The sequence below is a fragment of the Chiloscyllium plagiosum genome, unplaced genomic scaffold (assembly GCF_037043375.1).
Source record: "Chiloscyllium plagiosum isolate Xiang-an unplaced genomic scaffold, Cpla_swu_hap1 HiC_scaffold_1, whole genome shotgun sequence".
Taxonomy (NCBI): Eukaryota; Metazoa; Chordata; class Chondrichthyes; order Orectolobiformes; family Hemiscylliidae; genus Chiloscyllium; species Chiloscyllium plagiosum.
The window spans coordinates 83132714-83157750 of record NW_028270139.1 but is presented as its reverse complement, the minus strand read 5'-3'; the positions used below and the strand labels follow the sequence as shown (position 1 = coordinate 83157750).

Below are 25037 nucleotides of genomic sequence, written 5' to 3'. Positions count from 1 at the left end.
AATTCTGCATCTTGTCTCCAGTAGTTTGGAATTAATATGTAGACTGATTACAATGAGCAATTCTAATGAAATGAGATCTACTTGGACTGGAGCATTGGTTTATGGTGTGGTGACTGAGAATGGGGGTAGGAAGGTGGGTGAGTGGTGAGTTCATAATTGCAGGGCGTGTTTAAAAGTAAACAATTGCATATTGAGTCACAATGTTGTAATTGTTCTGATACAGTCCCAGGCCCATTCAATACATTCAAATTCATCCTGGGAATTCCCCAGGACCAGGTTTGTGCAAGTCCTTCTACTTGGGACAAAAGATATGCACATTTCAGATCCCTTCAAGCTGTCAAGTCGAGGAATGGTTCCTTTCCTTTTAAACAAAGGACAGTGGGTTATCTGGACCTCTTGAGCCCATTTGAAACATGGAAGAGCTACTTACACTTTAATCTACATTGGCCAGCCAGGTTCTTTGTCACCCACCCCCAAGGCTTACCTTCCTCTTCCTGAATACATAATTATCTGCTTATTACTTTTGACAATCGGTTCGGTTATTTCAATTAAAGTGAATATAAAGCAGAATACTTAAGATAGTGGGGAACTTTAAGATGATCAAAAGCTGGAAATACTCAACAGTTCAAAACATCCATGGACAGAAACTGTCAACTTTTCAGGTTGTTGACCTTTAGGGACAAGTGACTAATTGAGTTTTCCTATCTTATTCTTTATGCATTATGGATCACACATTGACTTGCTATTCTGATGGCACTTCCAGTGTTTATTGTATTCGTCATCAAGATTTAGTGCTTTACAGGTCTTGGTCTACCTTTGCACTCTGGAAGTTGGTGTTAATTACACGACTTTATCACTTTACCTTGTTTTGCATTGACAGGCAGAAATCCAATCTTTATATTTGATATAGTTTGTTTGGAGATGGAATGTTGCTCACTCTTGTATAAAAGTAGAAAAAGCTTAAGTTCACAACAGTTGCATTCATTTTGTCTTGATGTAATTCACTTCACTTTGCACTGCTCTTCAAACTGTGAAATGGATGGTTCCCTTTTAAGTGAAAAACAGATGTTGTGTAACTGGCAGGTGACTGATATAGTGTTACTGTGCAGGCACGAAGGATGAAAATTTTCTTTGCAGTTATTTGTATTCTGTGACTGTTCTATATCCATGAAGTGTATGTGGCACTATCCTGAGAGCAGAAGTGCCAGGAAGAGGAATTAGACACATAGGCTTTTGTGTGAATCTTTTTAGGTTCCATGAAACTACTGTTGTGGGAATGATAATTGTGGTGAAGGCACTAACTGCTTGAGATTACCCTCGTTTTGGTCCTAATTGTAATACTAAATAAGTGAGTGAAAATAGTATCGTCATCTCTTGCTGTTGTCTCCCAGAGCTTTCACTGCACCATGGGGAAATCTTGGACGTTAGGGATAGGCATTGTTCCCTTATCATGCGCAGCACTTCTGTTCCTGTTGTTGGCCCAGTACGAGCAAAATTTGCAATTAATTTGTGCATGGATTAGTTTGTCATAAATTTGTAACTCTTATTTTTTGAAGTTGCTCACTTATTCTATAGCGAAGAGGGGAGAAGTTGTAAAACCAGTGGTTTTGTCTACGATATTGTTTAATATGTCAATATGTATTTTCTGTAATTATAGGTAATGGAATGCAATTAGTACAGGATTAGTGCAAAGTATTTGACTAAATACAAAAATATTTTGAGTAATATTTATGACATGATTGATTAAATAAAGATCAGTTAAATATTTGTCTTGCAAATATAAGGAAATTTGGAGGACTTAATGAATAGTGAACCCTTACCATAGTCATAATATTGAATGTTAAAATTGATTGTCAATGTTTTAACAATTGGTAAGGATGTATATTTAGTTCTTCAGTATTTGTAATATGTGAAGCTGATCTGAAGCCAAATGCATGTTTGGTTAGAGCATAGAGTCATAGGGATGTACAGCATGGAAACAGACCCTTCGCTCCAACCCATCCATGCCGACCAGATATCCCAACCCAATTTAGTCCCACCTGCTAGTGCCTGTCCCATATCCCTCCAAACCCTTCCTATTCTTATACCTATCCAAATGCTTCTTAAATGTTGCAATTGTACCAGCCTCCACCACATCCTCTGGCAGCTCATTCCATACACGTACCACCCTCTGCATGAAAATGTTGCCCCTTAGGTCTCTTTTATATCTTCCCCTCTCACCCTAAACCTATGCCCTCTAGTTCTGGACTCCTTGACCCCAGGGAAAAGACTTGGTCTATTTATCTTATCCATGCCCTTCATAATTTTGTAAACCTCTATAAAGTCACCCCTCAGCCTCCGACGCTCCAGGGAAAACAGCCCCAGCCTGTTCAGCCTCTTCCTGTAGCTCAGATCCTCCAACCCTGGCAACATCCTTGTAAATCTTTTCTGAACTTGGCAGAGCTAAATATCTCAAAGATTTGCATGTGGGGAAAAGTGCTTATTTTCTGTGTGCAGACTGAAACTCTGGTTTTTGGGTTCCAATTGAAAAAAACCTATCAACTGTCTCATTTTGGTTGAAATGGCAATTTGCCTAACTTGTGAAAACTTATTTCTTACAGATCAACAAAAAGCAAACTCTATTAAAGCAAAACCAAGATCTGCATCATTGAAAGCTGCTTTGAACTGGGGTGGTAATGCAATAAAAAGCACGCCTGGTTCCAAATTGCCTGTACCAGCTTCTAGGTTGCAAAGAGTCAACAGCCTGTCATCAGTTAGCAGTGGTGTGTCAAATCAGAGTGTTCCAAGCACTTGGAGTAACAATTGTAAGTGTCTTTGTTTCTGTTTGAAAATCTAGTGAAGGCTATGAAGAGTTTAAGTGCTAACTTTGCAATCTCCAATATTTGTTGGAGGTTAACCAAATGTGCCAATCTTTCTTAAAGCAGGTGTGACTTTTCTTTCTTCAAGATGTCTATCTGACAAGGTTTAGCCATATTGAGTTTCACTTTCATATATCAATTTACTAAGACTGATATTGTTTATCAAAATCAGTTTTCATTGAGGGAGTTGTACCACAATGAATTCTGCCTGTTGGTTTAAAAGAAAATGTGGAAAATGTAGAAGTGGATAAATCTGTCAATGAATGCTAATTTAAACACTTGGAATTTTAAAAATTTCACTCATGGGACGACAGCATTGCTGTCTTGGCCAGAGTTTATTGCTGATCCCTATTTGCCTGAAGTGTAGCAAGAGTCAGTTATGTTAGTTTGGGTTAGAGTTCTATGTAGGCCAGAGTCTAGATTAGAGTGGTGCTGGAAAAGCACAGCTGTCCAGGCAGCATCCAAAGATGCTGCCTGAACTGCTGTGCTTTTCCAGCACCACTCGAATCTAGACTCTGGTTTCCAGCATCTGCAGTCATTGTTTTTACCTTTTATATGTAGGCCAGGTAAGAATGGCAGATTTCCTTCCCTCAAGTACATGTGAATTGGGTTTTTGTAGTAACACTGTACACTGGCCTATTAGCAAATATTTAACTAGTTTTTTTTTTGTTGAACTAATTTGTCACAGTCTGCTATGGTGATATTCAAACCCATTCCCCCAGAATAAGAGTGAGTTTCTGAATTACTTATCTATTGGCATTACCATTGTTGTAGTCACATCTCAAGTTACAGCCAATGATCTGAAAAAGTACTCATTTCCTTCAGTTTAGGCTCAGCTGGGCTATTCATTTCACATTTAAAATTATTGCCTGAAATGAACATAACTCTGATTTGTTGAGGATATAATTGCCAAGCTATTTTTGAATGCATTGTCAGATTCACTAACAACTGGGGAAAAAGTCATGTACGTCTCTTTTCAAAAAAACTATTCAGTGTTTAGGGAATACGAAGGCAGTGGCATAATTGAGTTCATAATAACTTTGGCAAAATTTGCCAAATTGCTGCCCACTGTATTTCTACAGTTCTTTGGTTTGCAACAATCTCTGCTGGTTGTGAAAGTTGTTTCTAAAAACAGAATTTGCTAGCATTTCGTTTCGAAAGAAACTTTTTTTACGTGACAAAATTGGACATTGAGGTGAGAATGGGGTTTACTGCAGCTTTGAATACTAAAATTTTAGATGTTTTGACGGCATTCAACTGAGCCAAAATACGATTTGCTTTCTGGACCGATTTGTTTTTGGTCCTGGTTTAAATGCTCAAGTGCAGAGTGCTCCTAAGAAGCGAGCAACATCCTGCAATTAGGAACAAAAGCGACCCAATGAAAATCCGACGGGAATTGCAGTTCTGTAACGAGTCAATTGAATGATGTGCACCCATCATTTCCTAAGTCTAATTTATCGAATTTGTTTCTACGTTCGTTGTCCTTGAAGGATGTGACACAAAAATGCCTCGATACAGCTTTCTAAATGAAGCGTGGATTTAGTGCTCTTGCTTTGTTTCCTTTGATTGGCCATCTCTCTGCGTGTGTAGCTGAAGCACAACGCACATGCCTAGTAAATTAGTTATTTCCACTCTATTTCACTGAGGGTCAGCGTTGGAAATGGCAGCATGAGTAAGGGTGAAATGTTATTTCGTCTGCTTGATTTTGGACCATTTCAATGACTGTACCAGGGGGACTTCGAAGCTGCACCTATACTACTTTTTCTCCACGTATTTTCTCCAATTCGACAATTGTGCCACCACACACTTCAGGAAGTCGGAATGATGTCATGTTTGTGACCTTTCTATTAATTGGATCTTATAGTTTCTGTATTGTTCCTTTGTTAGCAGTCTTAATTGGACGGCCTAATTACCAGCACTTAAAATGTAAGTCAATCAATGTTATTTAGAGAAAAGCCTTTTTTTTTTCAAATTCATGTTTTTGTTGGGGTTGGGAGGGGATGTCCCATTGTTGATATTTGGTTGAATTGCGAATTGTTGGTTGCGTTGGAATTCTGTAGTTAAGGATATCAGCTACAAGATGGGGAATGTGAGTACAAAGGCAGTTGTATTTTCTGTGATGGTGGAAAAGCATTACCATAGAAACAGATGGACACCCCCTGGGGACCAGTTCGTGCTCCGTTTTCTGATTGCGAATGAATACAGGCAGGTTAGCAAATGAGTGCACCTTTTCGTGATTAATCCGTGCTAGATGTCTGACCAACCAAAACAAATTGTGAAAAAACGCTTAAATCGTGACTGAAGCTGCACCGAGTGCACAACCGATGCTGGTTAAATACGCTGTTCCTTTCAGTGGTGAGCACTTGAGTAAATTGACAGTTTTGACCAAAAAAAAATTTCGAAGGCGAGCTTTAATTCGGGGGGGGGGGGGGGGGGGAGGTGTTATAGTGTGTGTCTTATTTTAGATTCGACATGACATACGCTGTCAAAGCTGACATCCCGGTCCTGCCTGGTCATGTGATTTCAGACCTAGCAGTTGCTGAAATTTGTTTAAACGTGCATGTCCGAATGCTTTTGCTGTATGAAGCGTACAGTTAGCAAAAGCTGATCTCCCCAGAAGATGTTTTACTAATCATCATCTACGAAATTGATTTGCGCACGTTCTGTCCAGGATTGATAGGTTCCTGCTTGCACAGGAATGGAATTAGGCTTGTTCAGCTATAGAATAAAAATTGCTTCCAGATGTCACATCGTTGCAGAAATACATTATCCTGATTTCGGCCATTTCACTGGAACGTATTTGAGCGGCAGTAGGTGACCCTCAAGTCCATAATGGAGGTAGCTGCTCAGACTACAAATTTGTTGCAAAGCAATGTGTTGACTTCTGAGGCTACAGTTATATTGATGGAATTTGAGGGTTCCCAAAAAAACACAAATTGCTTTCTTTCACATTATCTGTCATTCAGTAAAAATGGCCATAATGGAATCTGGGCTGAAAATGTGTTGCTGGAAGAGCACAGCAGGTCAGGCAGCATCCAAGGAGCAGGAGAATCGACGTTTCGGGCATGAGCCCTTCTCATGCCCAAAACGTCGATTCTCCTGCTCCTTGGATGCTGCCTGGCCTGTTGCGCTTTTCCAGCAACACATTTTCAGCTCTGATCTGCAGTCCTCACTTTCTCCATAATGGAATCTGGGAAAAGCACCAAGCCTTGCTTCCTCATTTGAGGATGAGACAATGGCTGTACAACACTTAACCTGAAGTTTTTGTGATTCAGTGGTAATGTTTGCAGAAGCAGCAGGTTCAAGTCCCACTTGAGGATTTGATGGCCAAGGAAGGTGCTCATAATGAGGTCCAACAGGTTAAATGTCAACTTGAAAATGCTTGAATGTAAGCCATCTTAAAATAATGTGATGGTAAGAGTAGGTAAAGATTCCTGGTTAGCCATGTGACTGAAAGATTGTTTACAATCACTGTCTGTAATGCCAGGCTACAGTATGCATGTAAAAACTGAATTACTACAGCATTGTCTCCTTGAGGCTGCTTGGTACTATTGCCTGGACAAATGGAGTGGATCAGAATTGCCAATAGCACAAGATTCCCTGCTGTGGCTGAGGTGAATTCTGGACCTGCTGCTTTAGTCTACCCATGGGCAAGATTATGGCATTGCAAGTCAGATTGGCCTTAGAGCAGAGAAAGTAAGCAGCAGCACGTGTAATCCATCTTCAATAGGTAATTACTGATGCGCAACTTGAAAAAATGGTTATTTAACAAAGTCAAACCTTTTTCCAGCTGTAGTTACTTCAACAAACCGTCAAGCAGATAATCCTCGGAAACGTGCGGTCTCTGCAAACTCTTGCAGAAGTATTCAAACACCATGTGCCAAGTCATTGCAGAAAAATAGAGTGGTTTCTTTGAAGACCCCATGCAAAGGTATGTATTCCACTATAAAACAATAAGGAATACGTTGAGTTTGCTGTACTTAAGTCGTGACTAACTTGCGAATGAGAATAGACTATTCTTTTAGATTTGCAAATGGTTGAACATTTTGTGTAGCTTTTTACACTTTGGATGTTTAGAGCAGTGATGTTGGTACCATGTTAGTAATTTTCTGTAAATCAAATGGTCAGTAATTGTTAATGTTATTCTGAGACACTTAAAGTTCAGTAATTTGTGAAAGGTTCAGAAGTTTGTGTTCAACCATAATAATGGACTAAGAATTAAATAGCCCTTGGAAATTGCATTGTTTTTAAAAGAAAAACTCATCGTGCCAAGTTTTGAAGGTTTTTGCAATATACCAGGCTTGAAGGAATGCTGAAGTGTTCCAGAGTGACTTTCTTTTTCCCCTAATAAGCTATCAATTCTACCTCCACTCCATCCCCCACTCCCAGCAAACCAAATCAACAAAGCAGTTCTTTCTAACACTCATGTCTCCAGTTTTGAAGAATATGAAAGAATCAAATGCATATTGTATGGAGCACAGTGAGCTGCATTTCATTAATGGGCTTGTCTTAATTTCTCTGCTTTATCTAGCAGTTTTTGACATATTGCTTTCAACAGAGCTGTTCACTGGAAGGATCACTGTTGTATCAAGTAATCTTACTAGCATGCATTAAGGCTAAATTTATGCTGTCTGAGTGCAGCTTGGGGTTGGTTCTGAAGAGCTTCCTCCGTGCTCTCCTGGTTTTGTGTAAGGATTGAGTATCTGATTTATATTGCACTATATAAGTTTCAAAACAAGTAATGTTTCCTTGGGGGTATATAGGAGAGGTTTTGTTATAGTCCCAAGCTGTTTACCATTTTTTTAACCTGCCCCTCAAATCCAGAATTGCTGTTCCAGTTGCATTTTCCATTCTAGAATTGTCTGGTTGTCCGCATTACTGTATATTTAGCAGCCACCTCCAAATTCTAATCTACATTCCACCCATTCATAATGTCATCCTGTATTGATGTACAATTCATATGAAAGTTAATGGCAATCAGTTCAACCTCTCAACCGTTCTTCCAAATTATCAGACTGGTTATCTGACATTGAGCAACATACAAACATGCATGTCCTTCACTTAAATGTTGGGAAGACTGAAAAATAATTGATTTAAACTATATTATAATCTGTTCTTGAGCAGCTGGTCCTATCATGATAATTGCCAAAGGTGGAGGCAAAACATAAACGTTGTTATTATTGGACTCTGGGAGATGAGCTTTTGGCCACACAGCTATGTCCTCTTTAAGAACACCGCCAATTTCCACCTTCCTGTAATTTTCTGATTCTAACCTTGCCTAACCTCGTCAGCTGTTGAAGTCCTCATTGTTGATACATTTGCTTCTATTACAAAACACACCTGGGTGACTGTTTACAATTTACCCTCCATAAGCTTGATCATCTATAACTATTACCATGCATGTTCTTGCAGCATGTCTCTTTCACACAAAATTGGGCATTTTCTGTCTTTATGTCAGTAATGTTTTATTTTATTTCCAGGTCAATCCATGGCCTTGCCCTTCCTACCTTCTCCTCTTCCATCCCTGTAAACACACTCCTTTTTTGCATTTTCTTGACCGATTTGCTGTAATTGTATTTTAAGTCATTCAAATACTTGGATGTTCTTACACCTCTGAAACAAGTGAGACTTCAACCCAAGCATCCTGACTCCAAGGTGGGGACAATACCATTGCAACACATGAACCCTTAAAAATTCAGGATTAAAGGTACAACACAAATAACAGCTGCTTTTAATCTGTAGTAAGCTAGTGAATAACTGCCTTTTGTGGTGCAGTGGTAGTGTCCCATAGTACTGGGCAAGGAAGCCTGGGTTAAAATCTCAACTGCATTTGTCATAACCCTTTCTGAAACAGGTTGAATTGCAACTATCCATGGGGAAATTTCCACAACAGATCAGACTCCTAGTATGCTGTTGGATGAGGAGCTCTGGTGTGGTGATAATGTCCCTACCTTTTTAGGGGAGGTGATGGATTGGTGGTATTATTGTTGGACGGTAAATTCAGACATAGGTGATGTTCTGGAGATCTGGTTTCATTCCCACCTATGGCAGATTTTGAACGATGGTCTAATGGTCTATTGATCATGGATCCATTGGAAAAACCCATCCAATTTGCCAGTGCTCTTTTAGGGAAGGAAACTGCCATCTTTTAAATGGTCTGGCCGATATGTGACTCCAGATCCATAACAATACAGCTGATTCTTAAATGCCCTCTGAGCAATTGAGGATGATCAATAAATGCTGGCTCGGCATCAATGCCTTAATCCCATGATGGGGATAGTCAATATGGCTTTGTGCATGGAAAATCATGTCTCAAGCATGATTGAGTTTTTGAGGAAGTAATAAAGAGAATTGATGAGGGCAGAGTGGTAAATGTGATCGATATGGACTTCAGTAAGGCATTCGACAAAGTTTCCCATGGGAGACTGATTAGCAAGGTTAGATCTCTGAATACAGGGAGAACTAGCCATTTGGACACAACTAGCTTAAAGGTAGAAGACAGAGGGTGGTGGCGGAAGGTTGTTTATCAGACTGGAAACCTGTGACCAGTGGAGTGCCACAAGGATCGGTGCTGGGTTCTCTACATTTTGTCATTTACATAAATGATTTGGATGCGAGCATTAGAGGCAAAGTTAGTAAGTTTACAGATGATCTGAAAATTGGAGGTGTAGTGGACAGCAAAGAGAGTTACCTCAGATTACAACAGGATCTGGACCAGATGGGCCAATGGGCTGAGAAGTGGTAGATGGAGTTTAATTCAGATAAATGCGAGGTGCTGCATTTTGGGAAAGCAAATCTTAGCAGGATTTATACACTTAATGCTAAGGTCCCAGAGAGTGTTGCTGAACAAAGAGACATTGGAGTGCAGGTTCATTGCTCCTTGAAAGTGGAGTCGCCGGTAAATAGGATAGTGAAGGTGGCGTTTGGTATGCTTTCCTTTTATTGGTCAGAGTATTGAGTACAGGAGTTGGGATGTCATGTTGCAGCTGTACAGGACATTGGTTAGGCCACTGTTGGAATATTGCGTGCAATTCTGGTCTCCTTCCTATTGGAAAGATGTTGTGAAACTTGAAAGGGTTGAGAAAAGATTTACAAGGATGTTGCCAGGGTTGGAGGATTTGAGCTATAGGGAGAGGCTGAACAGGCTGGGGCTGTTTTCCCTGGAGCGTCGGAGGCTGAGGGGTGACCTTATAGAGGTTGACAAAATTGAGGTGCATGAATAAGGAAAATAGGCAGTCTTTTCCCTGGGGTCGGGGAGTCCAGTACGAGAGGGCGTAGGTGCAGGGTGAGAGGGGAAAGATATGAAAGAGACTTATGGGGCAACATTTTCTCAGGGTGGTAAGTGTATGGAATGAGCTGCCGGAGGCTGGCACAATTGCAACATTGAAGAGGCATTTGGATGGGTATATGAATAGGAATGGTTTGGAGGGGTATGGGCCGGGTGCTGGCAGGTGGGACTAGATTGGGTTGGGATATCTGGTCAGCATGGACGAGTTGGACCCAAGGGTCTGTTTCCATGCTGTACATCTGTGACTCAATGTCAAATTTTAACAATTTGAATTGAACAAATTTTAAGAGACCCAAGTTCAAATCCCACCTGTTCCACAGCTCTGTAATATATTTTCATTAACCTGTTCAGAGATATCTAAAATATTGAATGATGGAAGGTTAAAGGTAAGGTTGCACATTATTGATTTACCTTCATTTGCTTGAACATTTTATGCAGAGTTATATTTTGCCAAATTGCATAGTTGTTTAATGTGAATCTGCACTATTAATGTGTACTGACCAGGCCAAATTTTCACACTTCCTTTGTTTAAAGGATTGAATAGAAATGTCACCTCTTCAAATCAAACCCTTCAAGGGTCAGGTTCAAAGTCTTCAAAACAGCAAAGCACTTCACGCAAGTTGGAAGGTAAAACATATGTTTTCTAATATTTGATTCTCTGGCAAGACAACTTGATTTTGGTATCAACTGGTCAGTTAATGTAATAATCTGAAGTCGAGGCTTTTTGTTTGTGGAATTGAAGATAAAGATTGTTTTGCCACTATGAATAAAATGTTGATTGAACATTACCTGCTTGATTTGCTAACTTGTAATGTTTTTGATTTTGTCGCAATTTAAGTTCAGTTGCTGGGTAAAATAAATGGATGGGTAATGTTATCAATTTTTTTCAGCTCATTTTGTTAAAAATAATTTAGTTCAAACACCAAAAGCTTTCGACCATTTTATGTTGTACAAATACAGTTTAAGAAATTTGAATTGTTGACCTGAACAAAAATTATGGCATTTATCTTGATCTATAGAACACATTTAGTAAATGCGGAGAACAAATCTAAGTCCAGCTGTAATTTAATCTCATTGCCCCAACGCAAGTGTTTAGCCTTTAAATATTACAGTCAACCTGCAAAAAGCAATTAACTCTATCCAATTTTGTTAAGCTGCTTTGTTCTCTTACCAGTCAGGTTATATTAGAGTAACTAATCTTGGGCAAAAGTAACCAAAAGCATTTAGTTGTAAGTGAATGCTAATGTTGTAGTCTACACTGTTATTTTGCTCAACAAAAACCAGATGCAGAGATTTCCAATAACTGACTTGAATGGTTGTTCTGAATGTGATATTTTGATTAATAGACTGCTTTACCTCATTTTTCTAGAGGTTTGATTCCATTCCCCATTATGATGTGGAGGTGCCAGTTACCTGATAAAGGAGCAGCACTCCAAAAACTAATACTTCCAAATAAACCTGTTTGACTATAACCTAGTGTTGAATGATTTCTAACTTTATTGTTCCCCATTATGGCAGCTTTTTATACAGCGGTCTGAGACTGTATCTGCTGTTAGACGGGCTTGCTCCTGTGCACTCTACTCAAATATTGAGTAACTTACATGAAGGATAATGTAAAGTATGGGGAGATCTGGGATCTCAGTAAACTGGGCAGCCATAAGGATATCTTGATGACAGCCAAGGATTTTACAATAAATCTGGAAGTGAATGTGCTTAATTTTAAAAAGGGTAAGAGTTTTTGGTTTGAGAGAAGCAGATCAGCAAAAGTTTTAAAAAAAATTTCCTTTGATCGCTCTTAATGTCAATAAAATTTAAAACGTGGAGGAGTGCATCTTTGCTTTTGTAGTAATTAATCTGGATGCCAAAGATGTTGATTTGACAGTTAATAACACTTGATCCTAGTTGTAATGTGCTTAATTTTGGATATTCTCGTGGTTTGGATGTCTCTGTATGCTCAGGCAGAGCTCTCTTGTAACTATTATCAATGTTTTTTCACTGTGCAAAAGCTTACAGAACAGGAGGCTCAGCTGTACATGGTGTAAATACTCATACATGAGAGTGAAGATCACAGTCACGTGACTTTCTTTGGTCCATTTATAGAACTATTGAACCATTACTACAAATTGAGACATTGAGCTGTCGGCAGCCTTAGTGGATATAGAAATCTTGAGGCACTAATTGTGAATCGTGGGATCAAAGTTGTTTGTGTGCAATGAAGCCAATGTGTCCAGATGTCCTGACCAAGGTTTGTAATGAAACCAAGACCCACTAAAAGTAAAGCTTTTTTGTTACTGTTTCTATGCTGTTGCAGGATTGTGATCATTACAAATTGGCTATCACTTTGAAGAATAATATCATGTTATTTAGAACCGTACTTGATTGACTAATGATTTTAGGATATTCCAAAATTGGCACTAGTGAGAAATCCAAACCCATTGGCTTTTTTTCTGACCTGACACAAGGATGTGAAGGCTGCAGAAAGGATGTGGTAAAAGCTTGTAAGGGATAAACAACTTCAAAATACATCGAGATTTTCTACCTGCAGACTAGAAGGTTGAGGAGATTAGTGTTTTAATTTATTCTTGGCATGTGGGAATTGTTTCCTCAGTCAATATTTACTGCCTGTCCCTAATTGCCCTGAAGGAAGTCATGGTGTGTAGGGTGAAATGATGTTTACAATACTGTTAGGTAGTTATAAGGTCAAAGTTCTGGAACAACAAAATATGAGCAATAGATTTCCAAGTCAGGATAGAATGTGGCCTGGAGAATTTGCAGATGGTGTTCCTGTGCATCTGCTGCCCTTATCTGTCTTGATAGGGATTTCAGGGTTAATGGAGCCTTGCTAGCTGAATGCAATGTTCCTGGTAGATTGGTGCATGCTACTGCTTTTAGTGGTAAGTAGAGTGAATATTGACCTGTAGTTAATCAAGCCGGCTGCTTTGCTCTTGCTGTGAAGGCGCTTGAGTGTTGTGGCTACACTCATCCAAACAGGTAGGGAGAATACTGTCACATTTCTAGCTTGACTTATAGATAGTGGACAGGCATTCAGAAGACAGGAGTTGAGTTACTCCCTATTGAAGTCTTGGTGTCTGACTGTCTGTTGCTGCAGTTTTTAAAAGGCTGATTTGTCGATTTCTGCTTCATGATCTTCAACCATCTTACTTTATACTAGATATGATTTTAAACCAGCAGCAAGTTTTGATTCACAAAATCTTCAAACCTTACCTGGTCACACGTTGCTTTTATGTCAAGGTTGTCCAATCTCTGTCTCTGGAGATCAGGTCTTTTTTCCATGTTTGGACAAGGAGCTGAGTGGGTCTGATGGAAGCCAAATGCTGTGTCTGTGAGTTGCTTTTTATTTTGCTAGGGGTACCATTCAGCAGTGCTGTGATAATCATTAATTTGACTGGTCACAAGTAGAGCAGGACAGTACTTGGCTAGTTTGACAGGACAATGTATTCCAATTTTAATAAGTGATGGTATTACTGATGTGCAAGTGAATTTGAGCGTCTGGAGCAGGTAGACATTGAAAGAATTTAAATGCAGTACTGAAGTTGTCAACCAACTCAACCTGGACAATCCCTTGGGAGGAGCTGAGAGTTAGTGGTTTGGCAATAATATTTGTATCTGGAACCAAGAAGCGAGATTTGTGATAAATCTTCAGAGCACTGGTTAAGCCTTACTTGGTTTCACATATCAACATGTGCTCTTCAACTCATTCTGAAAGTAATAGACTTTTAGTGAGGGCCTTGAGGCATGGTGCATATATTTGGGAAGGTTAAGGAGGGAGTTTCAAATGTGTTTCATAGTGTAATGAGAGAACTCGGGGAGGCTGCGGCATAATAATGTCACCTGACTAGTAGTCCGGCCCTTCCTGATGAAGGGCTTTTGTCTGAAACTTCAATTTTCCTGATCCTCGGGTGCTGCCTAACCTCTTTTTCCAGCACTACTCTTATCTCCAGCATCTGCAGTACCCACTTTTGCCTAGCTGGCCAGTGTAACTATTATGGTAGAGGGTGAAATTAAATTTAATGAAAGTCTAATCAAATGACCATGTTGCTTCCATATGAAAATAAATGATCCACCAATGCCTTTTAAAGAAGGAAATCTACCTTTTCTGGCCCACGTGTGACTTAAGACCATAAGAAATAGGAATGGCAGCAAGGCCGTTCGGCCCATTGAGTCCACTCCACCATTCAGTCATGGCTGATGGGCATTTCAACACCACTTAACCGCACTCTCCCCGTATCCCTTAATTCCTTGCGAGATCAAGAATTTGTCAATCTCTGCCTTGAAGACATTAAACGTCCCGATCTCCACTGTGCTCCATGGCAATGAATTCCACAGGCACACCATTTTCTGGCTGAAGAAATGTCTCCTCATTTCCATTCTAAATTGACCCCTTCTAATTCTCAGACTGTGCCCATTGGTCCGAGTATCCCCACCTAACGGAAACAAATTCCCAGTGGCCCCCCTTTTCTAAGCCCTGCATTATCTTGTAAGTTTTTCTATTAGATCTTCCCTCAACCTTCTAAAGACTAATGAATACAATCCTGGTGTCCTCATTCATTGTAAATTAGGCCTACCATTCCAGGGCTGGAAATGTGTTGCTGGAAAAGTGCAGCAGGTCAGGCAGCATCCAAGGAACAGGAGAATCGACGTTTCGGGCATAAGCCCTTCTTCAGGAATCTTTCACAGGAAGCCTGAAGAAGGGCTTATGCCCGAAAAGTCGATTCTCCTGCTCCTTGGATGCTGCCTGACCTGTGCTTTTCCAGCAACACATTTTCAGCTCTAATCTCCAGCATCTGCAGTCCTCACTTTCTCCTACCATTCCAGGGATCATGCGTGCGAATCTCCACTGGACATGCTCCAGTGCCAGTGTGTCCCTCCTGAGGTGTGGGGCCCAGAATTGTACATAGTATTCTAAATCAAGCCTAACTAGAGCTTTATAAAGTCTCAGCACATTGCTGCTTTTACATTCCCACCCTCTTGAAATAAATAACAGCACTACATTTTGCTTTCTTAACCTCAGACTCAACCGACAAGTCAACATTTAGAATCCTGGATGAGCACTTCCAGACCCCTTTTGTACTTTGGCTTTAGGAATTTTCTCATTGTTTAGAAAATAGTCCGTCCCTGTATTCTTTTTCCTGAAGTGCAAGACCTTGCATTTGCTCACATTGAATTTCATGAGCCATTTCTTGGACCACTGTCCTAAACTATCGATATCTTTCTGCAGCCTCCCCACCACCTCAGTACTACCTGCCTGTCCGCCTAACTTCATATCATCAGCAAACTTCACCAGAACGCCCCCAGTCCCTTCATCCAGATCATTAATATATAAACTGAACAGCTGCGGCCCCAGCACTGAACCCTGCGGGACACCACTTGTCACTAGCTGCCATTCTGAAAAAGAACCTTTTATCCCAATTCACTGCCTTCTGTCAGACAGCCAATCCCCAATCTGTGCCAGTAGCTCACCTCGAACACCGTGGGCCCTTATCTTACTCAGCAGCCTCCCGTGAAGCACCGTTTCAAAGTTCTTTTGGAAGTCTAGACAGATAACATCCACTAGGTTTCCCTGGCCTAACCTCCTCATTACTTCCTCAAAGAATTCTAACAGGATTGTCAGGCATGACCTCCCCTTACTAAATCCATGCTGACTTGTTCTAATTTGACCCTGCACTTGCAAGAATTTAGAAATCTCATCTTTAACGATGGATTCTAGAATTTTATCTACAACCAAAGTTAGGATAATTGGCCTATAATTTTCCATCTTTTGTCTTGATCCTTCCTTGAATAAGGGGGTTACAACAGAGATTTTCCATTTGTCTGGGACTTTCCCTGACTCCAATGATCTTGTGAAAGATCACAGTCAGTGCCTCTGCTATTTCCTCAGCCAACTCTCTCAGAACTCTAGGATGCAGCCCATCAGGTCAAGGAGATTTATCGATTTTTAGACCCTGTAGCTTTTCTAGCACTTTCTCTTTTGCGATGGCAACCATACTCAACTCTGCCCCCGACTGTCCTCAGTTGTTGGGATATTACTCGTCTTCCACTGTGAAAATTGACCTATGCTATTTATTAAGTTCTTCAGCTGTTTCCTGATCTCTCATCACGAGCCTTCCTGCATCAATTTGGAGTGGCCCAATTTCTACTTTTGCCTCTTGTTTGTTTCTTAGTAAAACTTTCTTTCAATACATATCACTTCTAATGTTACTGGCTAGCTTACCTTCACATTTGATCCTCTCCCTTCGTTATTTCTCATTGTTATCCTCTGTTTTTGTAGTCTTCCCAACCTTCTGATTTCCCAGTGCTCTTGGCCACTTTATAGGTGCTCTTTTTTTCTATGATAAATTTCCTCACTCCCTTTGTCAGCCATGGCTATCTAATTCCACCCCCACCCCCCGATAATCTATCTTTTATTTGAAATGAACCTCTGCACTGTCCTCAATTACACCCAGAAACCCCTGCCATTGTTGCTCTACTGTCTTGCCCACGAGGTTCTGCTTCCAATTGGTTTTCATCACTTCCTCCCTGTAATTACCTTTATTTAACTGTAACACCATTACATCCGATTTTGCCTTCTCTTTCAAACTGCAGACTGAACTGTACCATACTATGATTGCTGCCTCCGAAGTGTTCTATTACTTTAAGATCTTTTATAAAGTCTGGCTAATGACATAGCATGTACTTCAGACATGCTTAACTCTTAACTTTTTCATCATTCAAGAGATGAGGTCATTTCTGGCTGGGCCAGCATTTATTACCCATTCCTAATTGTCCACGTGGCAGTTAAGATTCTACCACATGGCTGTGGGTCTGGAGTCACATGTAGGCCAGATTCCCTCCCCAAAACAGCATTAGTGAACCAGATGGATTTTTCTGACAGTCAACAATGGTTTCATGGTCATATTTAGATTCTTAATTCCAGATTTCTATTGAATTCAAATTCCATCTGCTGCCATTGTTGGATTCAAACCCAGGTCCCCACAGCATTAACAGTCCAGTGATGATACCACTACGACTATCACCTCCCCAACTACTTCCTTTAGTATTTGAGAAATTTGCCAGTGGTCACAACAATACACTCCTTCATTAATTTGTAGGATTGATCACTAAAGGTGCCACTGAAGAGATTGCAGAAATGAAGTCCATTAAGCCTTGTGCAATAGTTGTCACTACCCTAAGCTTTCCAGTTTAGATCCCAATTATCATCTGAAATGATGTAGCAAGCCACTCAGTTTAAGGGATGGGTCATTAAATGCTGCACAATCCAGCAGTACTCACTTAACTCACAATCAAAATAAAATTAATCTTTGTTAGGATTGCATTTCCCAAAATTTTAGAACATGAGTCAGAGTCGGGAAACAGACCCTTCGGTCCATGTCGACCAGATCTCCCAACCCAAACTAGTTCCACCTGCCAGTACCCAGCCCATGTTCCTCCAAACCCTTCCTATTCATATACCCATCCAAATGCCTCTTAATGTTGCAATTGTACCAGCCTCCACCACTTCCTCTGGCAGCTCATTCCCTACCCATACCACCCTTTGCATGAAAAAGTTGCCCCTTAGGTCTCTTTTATATCTTTCCCCTCTCAACCTAAACCTCTGCCCTCTAGTTCTGGACTCCCCACCCCAGGGAAAAGATTTTGTCTAATTATCCCATCCATGTCCCTCATAATTTTGTAAACCTCTATAAGGTCACCCCTCAGCCTCCAACGCTCCAGGGGAAACAGCCCCAGCCTGTTCAGCTACTCTCGACAGCTCAAATCTTCCAACCCTGGCAACATCCTTGTAAACTTTTTCTGAACCCTTTCAAGGTTCACAACATCTTTCTGACAGGAAGGAGACCAGAATTGGTCATAATATTCCAACAGCGGCCTAACCGATGTCCTGTACAGCAGCAACATGACCTCCCAACTCCTGTACTCAATACTCTGACCAATAAAAGAAAACATACTTCACTATCCTATCTACCTGTGACTCCACTTTGAAGGAGCTATGAACCTGCACTCAAGGTCTCTGTTCAGCAACGCTCTCTAGGACCTTAGCAGGACTTATACACTTAATGCTAAGATTTGCTTTCCCAAAATGCAGCGCGTCTCATTTATCTGAATTAAACTCCATCTGCCACTCCATTGGCCCATCTGGTCAAGATCCTGTTGTAACCTGAGGTAATCTTCACTATCCATTACACCTCCAATTTTGGTGTCATCTGCAAACTTACTAACTGTACCTCTTAAGCTCACATCCAAATCATTTATATAAATGATGAATAGTGGACCCAGCACTGATCCTTGTGGCACTCCACTGGTCACAGGCCTCCAGTCTGAAAAACAACCCTCCACCACCACCCTCTGTCTTCTACCTTTTGAGTCAGTTCTGTATCAAAATGGCTCGTTCTTCCTGTATTCTGTGAGATCTAACCTTGCTAACCAGTCTCCCATGGGGAACCTTGTCAAAAGCGTTACTGAAGTCCATATAGATGACATCTACCACTTTGCCTTCATCAATCTTCTTTGTTACTACTTCAAAAAACAGAATAAAGTTTGTGAGACATGATTTCCCATGCACAAAGCCATGTTGACTATCCCTAATCAGTCCTTGCCTTTCCAAATACATGTACATCCTGCCCCTCAGGATTCCTTCCAACAACTTGCCCACGACTGCCATAGTTTCCTGGCTTGTCCTTGCCACCCTTCTTAAACAGTGGCACCATGTTAGCCAACCTCTAATCTTCTGGCACCTCACCTATTGATACAAATAGGTGACTATTGATACAAATATCTCAGCAAGAGGCCCAGCAGTCACTTCTCTAGCTTCCCACAGACTTCTAGGATATACCTAATCAGGTCCTGGGGATTTATCCATCTTTATGCATATTTCAAGGCATCCAGCACTACTTCCTCTGTAATATGGATATCTTTCAAGATGTCACCATCTAATTCCTTGCATTCTATATCTTCCATGTACTTTTCCACGGTAAATACTGATGCAAAATACTCGTTTAGTATCTCCCCCATTTTCTGCGGCTCCACACAAAGGCCGCCTTGCTGATCTTTGAGGGGCCTATTTTCTCCCTAGTTTCCCTTTTGTCCTTAATATATTTGTAAAAACTCTTTGGATTCTCCTTAACTCTATTTGCCAAAGCTATCTCATGTCCCCTTTTTGCCCTCCTGATTTCCCTCTTAAGTATAAAGGCAGGAGGAGTATACTTTTCTAAGGATACACTCGATCTACCCTTTGTATACCTTACACATGCTTCCTCCTTTTTCTTAACCAAACCCTCAATTTTTTTTAGTCATCCAGCATTCCCTATACCAACCAGCTTTTCCTTTCACCCTAACAGGAATGTACTTTCTCTGCATTCTCATTATCTCCTTTCTTAAGGATTCCCATTTTCCAGCCTTTTACCTGCGAACATCTCCCCCAATCAGCTTTTGAAAGTTCTTGCTTCCTACCATCAAAATTGGCCTTTCTCCAATTTAGAACTTCAACTTTTAGATCTGGTCTATCCTTTTCCATCACTATTTTAAAACTAATAGAATTATAGCTGGCTCCAAAGTGCTTCTCTCACTGATACCTCAGTCACCTGCCCTGCCTTGTTTCCCAAGGGTAGGTCAAGGTTTGCACGTTCTCTCGTAGGTACATCCACTTACTGAATCAGAAAATGTTCTTGTACACACTTAACAAATTCCACTACATCTAAACCCTTAACACTATTGCAGTCCCAGTCTTTTTGGAAAGTTAAAATCCCCTACCATAACCACCCTATTATTCTTACAGATAGTTGAGATCTCCTTACAAATTTGTTTCTCAATTTCTCTGACTATTAGGGGGTCTGTAATACATTCCCAAAAAAGTGATCATCCCTTTTCTTATTTCTCAGTTCCACCCAAATAACTTCCCTGGATGTATTTCTGGGAATATCCTCCCTCCGAACAGCTGTAATGCTATCCCTTATCAAAAATGCCACTCCCCTCCCCTCTTGCCTCCCATTCTATCTTTCCTGTAGCATTTGTACCTGGAACATTAAACTGCCAGTCCTGCCCATCCCTGAGCCATGTTTCTGTAATTGCTATGATATCCCAGTCCCATGTTCCTAACCATGCCCTAAGTTCATCTGCCTTCCCTGTTAGGCCCCTTGCACTGAAATAAATGCAGTTTAATTTATTTGTCCTACCTTGTTCCTACCTGCCCTGACTGTTTGTTTGACTCACTTCTGTTCTCAACTGTACCAGTCTCAGATTGATCTCTTTCCTCACTATCTCCCTGAGTCCCACCACCTCCTTCCCCACCCCCCCACCTTACTAGTTTAAATCTTCCTGAGCAGTTCTAGCAAATCTCCATATTAGTCCCCTTCCAATTTCGGTGCAATCCGTCCTTCTTGTACAGGTCACTTCTACCCCAAAAGAGATTCCAATGATCCAAAAATGTGAATCCTTCGTCCATACACCAGCTCCTTAGCCATGCATTCATCTGCTCTATCCTCCTATTCCTGCCCTCACTAGCTCGTAGCACCGAGAGTAATCCAGGTATTACTACTTTCGTGGACCTCCTTTTTAAATTTCTACCAAACTGTAATCTCCCTTCAGAATCTCTATCTTTTCTCTTCCTATGTTGTTGATTCCAATGTGGACAAAGTCCTCTTGCTGACCCCTCTTCCCCTTGAACATTCTGCACCCTTTTGAGACATCCTTGATCTTGCACCAGGTTTTTTGAAAGGGTATGTGGGTTTGAAGAAAATGACCTGAAGAACAGGAGTGAATTAATTGAAGAAGCCTTTCAAGGGGCTAATGCTGATGGATATTTTTAATCAACTTTTTTATTTAGACATGACACTAACATTGCAACAAGATATAATTGACTTTGTCATTTCTGCAATGGCATTTTCACTGATCCATCTTGGAAGTTCATGTGAAGACTGATAATGATTTGTAAATAAGTTCATGAATGATAAATGAAGCAGTTGGCATGAAGTACCCTTCACAACTCTGTATACAATGACACTGTCCCTGATGGAGTGGTTTGATTGGATTGCTAAATTAATCCCTGATGGTTGTTGCAGTTGATCCAAAAATATGTAGGTTGTGATTCTCACAAAGACCAAGTCTTTATTAGTGGATGAATTCCACTTGCCACAGAGCTATTAACTAAAATTAAAAGCCAAGATTAAAGTTAGCTGAGCTGTGCATTTTGTGATTTCGGCACGCAGTACCAAATAAATATTTATAATGCAGGGACTGTTGCCAATGGGAATTGGATAAGTTTGAATTTAGTTATAGTCATCAATCTCCAATTTAAGGTTGGGTTGCAAGAAGCATTCATCCGTGCAGAGACTAGTTTGAGTGATGAACAACTGGGTGTGATGCATTTCTTAACCTTATTTGCCAGGTGTGTTTTAATTTCAGTCAGTGTCTCAAGGTTACTATGTGCTTCGTTCATTTGTAGCTGTTTTTAGACTTCGTTTTGAAATCTTGAATTTTGATACCTTTAATCGTATTTCTTATTTCTTAAGTTGTTAAAGTTGGAGATTTGTTTTGTATCTTTGCATCAGGAGGTGGGTGTTTCAGCATGTGTCAAATATCTAAAAGCTGTAATTTAATGTCGTCTGGCTAGAATTCCTGGCTAGAATGACACTCCTTTCAGACAAAGGGCTGCAAACTTGTCCAGAGGAATAAATTTCAATGATTTCTTGATTGAGAATTCTCGACCAAAGTCACTTTTTTTTTGTGAACCAAATTGTAACTATGGACAACACGTGGTAATTAGTTTCATTTGAGGATGACTACCTGTGGAGGTAAGTAATGAAGTGTTTGCTGTCCTTTCTATCTGTTGATGTTTTTATCAAGCTGAAATTGTTACTGCATAATATTGCTAATTCTGTGTGTAGCAGACAAACAAAATGGATTTGTTACCTTGCCTATTAAAAGTGGATTGATTTAAAAAAAAATCAGTTAAGCTTCATATTTGTGGTGTTCTGATTTTCTCAAGTTTTTAATATGATTGTCACCTTTACCATCCTTTAACTTCTGCATGTAAAGAATAACTGGAGTGACTTGATTGCTGGGCTGTTTTTCCACACTTGTAATACCAATTAGTATTCTCTATCTCCTAGATTTGAAGGCAACCTGTACTGAACTTGAACAATGTTATTTTGTGCAAGAATAAGTGTACAGTGTATCCCCTACAGGGTGTTTTGGCTTAACCGTTTGCTATGACTTGTATTAAGGTACAAAGGACACAGATTTTCCAAGCTTTCAGATAAATTGCAAGCAGTACTTAGTAAGTGGTGAGGAGGATTGCTGTAGTCAAGAGCACATAAATGAGTGAAGTAGACAAGCTCTTCATTAAAAGAATGTGGCATTTGTTGACTGAGACACTTTTCTTTTGTCCTTGAATGTGACTTGGGACATGATGAACTGAAAATCAGGTGTTGCAGCCCGGTGGTCGTATGTTCCAGGATTTCAATCCAAGGATTCATCATTCTAAGTCAGAATGAAGGATCATGCTGGTGAAGATGTTTTGACAGGGTGAATTTTTTTTCAGTTTTTCATAGTAATTCTGGCTGGGTGCTGTTTGTCTCAGATTTCTGATTATCTATCTTGTGCCTTTTAATACTTGGCTAATGTCACAGGTATACATGCTATTGGTTAATGACATTGGACATTAAGCAAAATCCTGCTTGGCGTTGTATTAGAGCTGTGTACTTGAGGTAGGGCCTATGTTCCAAGACAGTCCTGAGCCAGGTGAGCAGGGAACTATTACTGCAATCCAGAGTTTTCCTTGGGAGTTAAGCATGGTACCTGGGCACTTTGACCCAGGTGTTTCCTGCATCTGGTTTGAGGCAGGTAGCGGACCATAGAACGTAGTCCTGCATCACACAGCTCAAGATAAGCCTCAGCAAAAACAACTGCATCTTTCTTCAGCCTTCCTTTCCAAAGGCATGTGTAACAGTCTCTTACCACCTTGCCCACCCTCTGCCACTTTTGAATGCAGGGTGTAGTAACAAACATGAAGAATCTCTCAGGTGGTGCCCTTCTCACCACTAGCCAAGTGATATCTTGGTGCTTGTTGGAAAGTTCTGGTGATGAGGCATTCTGCCAAATGACTTTGACAGCCTTCTCAGGGAACAACCTATCAGGATCCACCTCCTTCCTGTAAGATTTCAAACACTGTGCCGACCACCTCCTGATGGACTTGCAGTCAAAGGCGTTTTTCTTTGCAGATTTCCCCATGAAGGACAGGTGATATGGAATGGTCCAACTACTTGGAGCATTCTGTAGCGACACGGCCAGAACTATCCTTCGTAATGTCATGTCCCTGGACGCGGTCCATCTTAGACCTCCACATGACGTGGAAGATGGCTTGTGTGACTGCAACAGTACAGGTTCTGGGAGACGAGTGCTGACACTCCAGTTAGACACCACTAGTTGTGTCTGAGAGTAGTCCTATGGGTCAAAGGTGACTTGACTTTTTTCAGCTGCTCTATCATTTCTTCACTGGCATGATTTTTTTTTTCTTGTCTGTCAATGACTGAGGTTACTTTTGGTTTGTTTTTGTGTATAAGTTAAAACTCTTAGAAAATCTGAACTCTCGTTTCTTATCAATCCTTTATTCCTTCTGGAATCTGGAATTGATCCATTACACATTTATTGATGTGTAATGCAAGATTGGAATCTGATGTTAAAGGAAATGAATCTTTTGCGAAGCTGCACTTTTGACAGGAAAATGTTTTGGAATGGAAGCAATTTAGTTTCTAAGAGAGTGATCTATGAAGAAATGTTATGGTCCAACTTTCTGACAAACTTAGTATTCTGAAACTTGTACTTTCAGATTTGTTACAGAAGTAACAAGCCTGTACTTTAAAATGTTGAGGTGAAATGGATGAGGAAATAAATCCATTTATAATTTTTCTTTGATCCAAAAAGCTTTGACCCAGTCACTGTTTGTTTGTTTTAATGCAAACACTGACCATCTCTAACTGACGCACAGTCGATGTTTTGTTGGTGGTCTTGATGACCAATTTTTGAGTCCAGGCTTCTCAAGACCTCGAGTGCATCTAACAGTTTTAACTATTGCTCTTTCATATTATGCTGTGCAAAACAGCAATATGGCAATTGATTTGATTAGTTTTCTATTTTCCTCCCTGTTAGACCATTATTTCAAGTCCACTCTCCACTTCCATTTGCCGTGGGAAGCTGCATGGGTCTTGGCCATAACTTTGTGGCATGTGGAACATTTTTGTTCCACAGCCCAACTCGGGTTGTGGGAGGCTCCCAACCTCCACATGCATCAGAAGGAACTTCTAGATTGGTCCCTGGAATGAGTGAGTTGATTGGTGAGGATAAATTGGACAGGCTAGAATGTGAGTTTAGAATGTGTGAGCGGTGACTTGATTCAAGTATATAAAAGCCTAAATGGCCTTGACAAGGTGGAAATGGAAAGGATCTTTTCTACAACATTACAGATCAAAGGGAACCTTTTTAAAAATCTAGTGGTTGTCTTTAAGGACAGACTAGTAACATTTTGAGGGTTCGGTGACTTTAGCACTCTGCCTCCAAAGTTAACAAAACTGATCTTCGGTTGATTAGGATTATGGGGCCAGTTGGGAATGTGGAATTTAAAACATAGAACAGGTATTATCTTGAATGGCAGAGCAGACATGAGTGGTTGAATGGCCTAATTCTGCTGTTACTTAAATATTTATTTTCATTATCACACTATTACTATCTTATGCATCTGCTAGCCTTGACAATATGCTGCAGTTATAGATCATCCAGTCCCATAGATTAGATTAGATTAGATTAGATTAAAGTGTGGAAACAGGCCCTTCGGCCCAACAAGTCCACACCGACCCGCCGAAGCGCAACCCACCCATACCCCT

The 25037-nt window shown here is 40.4% G+C and overlaps 1 protein-coding gene across 2 annotated transcripts in view; it reads left to right on the top strand.

Annotated features, from left to right (window-relative positions):
• Positions 1-25037, top strand: part of mtus1b (microtubule associated tumor suppressor 1b) — a 215666-nt gene that overhangs the window by 98404 nt on the left and 92225 nt on the right. For both annotated transcript variants that reach the window (XM_087988505.1, XM_043689999.2), the window contains exons 4-6: positions 2601-2804; positions 6649-6789; positions 10681-10773. In XM_087988505.1, coding sequence (XP_087844631.1) covers positions 2601-2804; positions 6649-6789; positions 10681-10773 — 438 coding nt within the window. The remainder of the gene's footprint in view (positions 1-2600; positions 2805-6648; positions 6790-10680; positions 10774-25037) is intronic.